The 5,090-nt window shown below is 47.0% G+C and overlaps 1 protein-coding gene across 1 annotated transcript; it reads right to left on the bottom strand.

The window, feature by feature from the left end:
* Window positions 1-1,080: 1,080 nt before the first annotated feature.
* On the bottom strand, window positions 1,081-4,864 carry LOC125306786 (insulin-like growth factor II). Its single transcript, XM_048262323.1, has 4 exons — window positions 4,267-4,864; window positions 3,740-3,900; window positions 2,528-2,684; window positions 1,081-1,722 (listed from the first exon to the last, which is right to left on the bottom strand). The coding sequence occupies exons 1-4, from the start codon at window positions 4,339-4,341 to the stop codon at window positions 1,279-1,281; spliced, it is 837 nt and encodes a 278-aa protein (XP_048118280.1). The 5' UTR covers window positions 4,342-4,864; the 3' UTR covers window positions 1,081-1,278.
* Between the last annotated feature and the right edge of the window lie 226 nt (window positions 4,865-5,090).

The following is a 5,090-nucleotide window of genomic DNA, read 5'->3' as shown; positions in this document are numbered from 1 at the left end:
AAATGACATTGAAACTTCTTATACTCTTGTGACATTGGTACCACAGTATTAGTAGATACTTAATACTTTTAAACAATGATAAATTGATCTTTGTAATGCATGTTCAATACAGTTATCACCACGTAATGTTTCTGAATTCTGTGGGAAAATTAAACAGATTCAAGTATTTCACCTCAAACTGAAGCATTTGTGTACTAGAAGAATAGAATGACTGATAACATTATTGCTTTCCCCCCCTCTTGACTTTTAAGCATTTCCATATGTACATCTTAAGTAGGAATAGTATCTGGAAAAACTGACAGAGAAGGAAACAACAGATATGTCTGTGACGGTTTCTTTGCAGGATTGTGAAGGTAGTGCAGGATACAGTGGCTTATGTAGTTTATGGCTAATATCTTTAGTCTTTTCAGGTCTGATACACATCAGTCCACTCAATGTGTGAATCTTTGGTTCCCCCATGGTCATTCCTCTCGGCGATGCTAAGGAACACTGACCTCCCAGCTTTGCTCAGCCACAAATCAAGCTTTTTTTTTTCTTGTTATATACGTCTTTTTTTAAGTCCCACTTTCCTTAAAACGGAAAGCACAGTAAAAATGATAAAAAGTTAAAAAGAAACACATTTTTTAAAGCCTCCTCTTCTCCCATGTCCATCTCTCCCAATGATAGCACCAGAAGTGACCTGACTGACTCCCTCCTCAAATTATTTTTCTTTCACGAATGGTCTGTCGCTTTTGGGTGCCTCTTCGGGTTATCTAAAGGTGCAGGAGCACGAACATCACTCTCTCGCTCACTCGGTGAAAAAAAACAAAAACACAATTCTTATTCTTTAGTGTGGTTTCATTGGTTGCCGCCTTTGTATTGCAAGGAGCTCCGAGGGTCAATGGCGTCTTCTCTTGACTGGCTCAACGACAGCCAGGAAACACATTTGCAGTCAAGTCTGTTTCAAACACACACACTTTTCTGTCTGAGAGCCAATCAGACAGGGCAGGGGGGAGAGAGCATGAAGATGTGTGTGCATATGTGTCAGTTAATGTTTGCGTGTGTGAGAGAGACAGAGATATAAAGTATGTTTGTGTGTGTGTGTGTGTGTGCGCGTGTGAGAGAGACAGAGATATAAAGTGTGTTTGTGTGTGTGTGTGTGTGTGAGAGAGAGAGAGACAGAGATATAAAGCGTGTTTGTGTGTGTGTGTGTTGTCAGTGTGCCTCAGACATAGCAGGAAGGTTTGGGGTGACTATCACTCAGTTCATTCCCTTTGTAAGTTTCTCTTTGTGCGGTCTTCACTTGCGGGCAGTGTGTTTGTGAAGAGGCAGTGTGCTGAGCCACTCGGACAAGGGTCGTCGGACACGGGCGTCCTCCTGGACACTGGTGCTGGGCGCGTGAACAGACCGCTGCTTGCTGAGCAGTGCCGTGATGGCGCCCTCTTCGTCTTGGTGAGAACTGAGCGTGTGAAAAGAGCGCCTGTTGACCAGCGGCGTGAGGGCGAGAGGCTGGCGGCGGCCGCCGTCCATCTTAGATCCGACAGCGGCGGCGGCCGAAGGACGTCGCCTGCCAAGAGCTCGCCGCAGAGCTGCGTCCGTGGCGTCTCTCATGTGATCACCGGGCGCCAGCTGAGGGTGTCGCAACGGAGCACGGGATCTCACAGGCAGACCACGGCGCAGTCTCTGGACCGCCTGCCTCTGCCACAGGGCAAAGCGCACTGGGTACGGCCTCTGGACTGTTTCCTGCACACACACACACACACACACACACACACACACACACAGAGAGAGAGAGAGAGAGAGAAGTTGTAAATACATCAGCGCTGTTGCGAAAAAGACCTCAAAAACAATTGGATTCACCTTCAGGCATAACACTTCCAGGAAGGACAAGGCAGGGCTTCCACTCCACCCTGGTTGCCTGATTAGGTTCAGCTGGTGAATTGTTTTGTAAGAGAGGACTTGTTTTGTTTTGTTTTGTTTTGTACTGGAGCCTCTGCCAGCTGGACTGCTGAGGCTTCACACATACTGGTGCCAAACAGAACACAACCTCCCACACACACCTCAAGTGGGCACTGAGACATGACATCATCATCATAGCTAGCCAATGGGACTTCGTTATTGTATGTTGCCATGGTTACATGTTTGTGGAAATGCGCGGGGCTGGTCGTGAGTAAACATCAACTTTAGCACAAAATTCAATATCTTTAAACGTCTTTTGCCAGAGTGTGGGAGCTTGGGTTTTTGTTTGTATGTTGGTGTGTGTTTTCAATAGACACACATATGAATGTATTCAAATGTGTGTGTGTGTGTATGCAGCGTGTTTATGCATGTGGATGTGAGTGGTAAAATACCCATTGCCATGTCCTTGTTCATATGTTTCCATCGACACGTGTGTGTGTGTGTGTGTGTATATATCTGTCTTCATGTGTGTGTGCAGGAATGTGGTGTATGTCGTGTATGTCCATGTTTGTCCACATGTATATGAGAGTATATGGGATGTCTATGTGTATGTGAATGTATGTACAATATCTATGAATGTATGTCTTACCCCATGCAGAGCAGGTAGGATGTGTCGGCTGAGGTCTCTCTCAGTGACCGTGGGCTTGGCACAGTATTGCTCCAGCAGCTCCAGGGCACAGCTCCTGAAGCAGCACTCCTCGACGATGATCCCCCCTGGTAGCGCCCGCGCGGGCGTGGAGGCCGGCCTGGGAGAAGGAGGGGGAGGGGCCATTAGTCATGTGCACGACGACTTTTTAGGAAAGGAGATGCAGAGAGATTAAGATAAGATTTAGATTTTGAATTGTTGGTGTTATACAGGTTTCTTGATTGTACTGTCTTGATACTATACAGGTTACTCTCTCTTGCACGTGTGGTCTCACTGTCTCTGTCTGTCTGTCTCTCTCTCTCTCTCTCTCTCTCTCTCTCTTTCTGACTTTCTGTGTGTGTGTGTCTGTGTTTAGCAAGAAGAGTCGAACTGCAGCAAAAGAAAGGTTGAAACACTGCTGACCTTCCCTCTGCAAACATACATGCATCAGAGCACACATTCACAGACACACACACACACATACACAGACAGAGAGGGAGAGAAAGGGAGAGAGAGAGACCCCCACAAAGACTACAAGGCTATTACACATAAAGATAAAAGCTTGGACAGTCCAACAGAGAGACGTTCACAGAGACAAGAGGAAGGCATTGAGAGAAAGAGAGAGATAGAGAGAGAAAGTGTGTGTGTGTGTGATAGGTAGGGAGAGAACGAGTGAACTGTGTAATGATGATGGTGACTAGAGAGTGTGAAGGCATACAAAGTATGACACGAGAGTGGACACTCTCCAAGGAACCGAGCCCAAGATAAATCTCTGCACCGTCAGAACCTGAGAACAGGGTTCTAACCACCTGTGACTCATACTATCACTGCACACACACACACACACACACACACACATCCATAAACACACACAATTCTGTTCAACTGCCTCACACGCTGCCCTTTGCCAGGTACACCACACAGTCTCACGCACTGACCAGTCAGCAAATATCCTCATAGAAGTCAACCTCCTGAGTGTCAATGCACTCCTTAAGCTACTCAGAGACAGGGGGAAGAGAGAGTGAGAGTGAGGGTTACGTGTGTGTTGGAATAGAGCTGTCCCAGTTCTACACTGAAAGATCCAATAATGGCTCGTCATCATCGGTTATCAGGTGTCAAAGCCATTGCACAATCACCTATACAGTGTGGTTCTGCTGTGTGCGTTATATGACGGACTTACTGAAGTAGAAACCCCTCTCTCCACAGACGAACTGGAGCGTGTCCACCAACTCCCCGCCGCACAGCGTTTCCGGGGCTAATGCACAAGCTTGGGCGATGGACAAGCTCAAAGACAAAGCCAGAATCAGAAATCGACCGGGGGGCGATACGCCTCTAATCTGCGGGAGGCAAACGTAAACAAACAGTGATTAGACTTCAGTGTTCCATCAGGTGTTTCTGTGATAATGCATCTTCTGATTTCAAGGCGTATGGATTGGCAAAAACTTCAATTGTCTGGTTTCAACAGGTACCCTGTGCAGCAAAACCGTATAGTGCCAACCAAATACACTAAATATAAAGACTCGTTTAAAATAAATAACCACAGAACATCAATCACACATCGAAGAAAAACTAAAATAACAAAGTGCAGCCGAGTTGGGTTAAACTTCAACTGCACGGAACATGTATTCCAAAATCGACTTCAGTCGGGACTAAAGTCAACAGATTCAAATTTGAGGAACAGTTTCCGTGCGCTCTATGCTTACCGTTAAGTTTGCTTTGCGCTCTCTCCTGCAGGTGCTGCACGGTGCGTGTTGTGCGCAGTGCTGTCGCTCCTCCATGCTGTAGTTGAACGGGTTAGTGTGAGTGTGTGACACAAAGAGGTTGCACACGCAATCGGGTTAGTGTGTGAGCTGCTGCATGTGTGTCTAGAAGAGATGTTCGGGCTGCCTCGGTACGCGCGCGACAGACGGAATTTGGTAGCGAAAGGCAATTTATACCGAACCCGCCCCTCGCGCCCCCTCTCCATTCTGTTTCCCCTGCGCATGTGTGGAGTTTCTTGGTGTAAACTCTCTTTTTTACTTTTCCTCACATTCGAGCACACACACGCAGAAGCGCGTCCATACACACTAAGCTACCTCAAACAATAATTCTGTAAAAAGTAGTCTTCAGGGAGGCTGCTTTCGTTTCCCCCTGAATGGCCGGCGCAAATTACTCACCGTTAACTCAATTAATCACACAGCTTTCGCCACAACATCTGCCCAGTCCCACCGTGACAGAAAGCAGGCCCTATGCTAAGCGACGGGTCTTGATAAGTCTAGATATCCATCTATCCCTTCTATATGACGACAAACACCGTGATTCCGACCCTGGTGTTGAGAAGTCTAGACTCCTACTAGAAACACCTACGTAACAGTAAGTCAGTGATGTCTTGTTAGCTCCCGCTACCGGCATTTGAGCGAACCTACCGCGGTGGTGTCAAGCGGGAGCCCGCAATTACAAACAACTCCACGCATTCTTAGTCAAATGAGTAGAGTTTAAACCCCTTTTGGCCGTAGGTCGCCCGGCCAGTGGAATTTTAATTGAGGGT

This window comes from Alosa alosa, chromosome 14 (genome assembly GCF_017589495.1).
Source record: "Alosa alosa isolate M-15738 ecotype Scorff River chromosome 14, AALO_Geno_1.1, whole genome shotgun sequence".
Classification (NCBI taxonomy): Eukaryota; Metazoa; Chordata; class Actinopteri; order Clupeiformes; family Clupeidae; genus Alosa; species Alosa alosa.
This window is presented reverse-complemented; position numbering and strand designations above follow the sequence as displayed.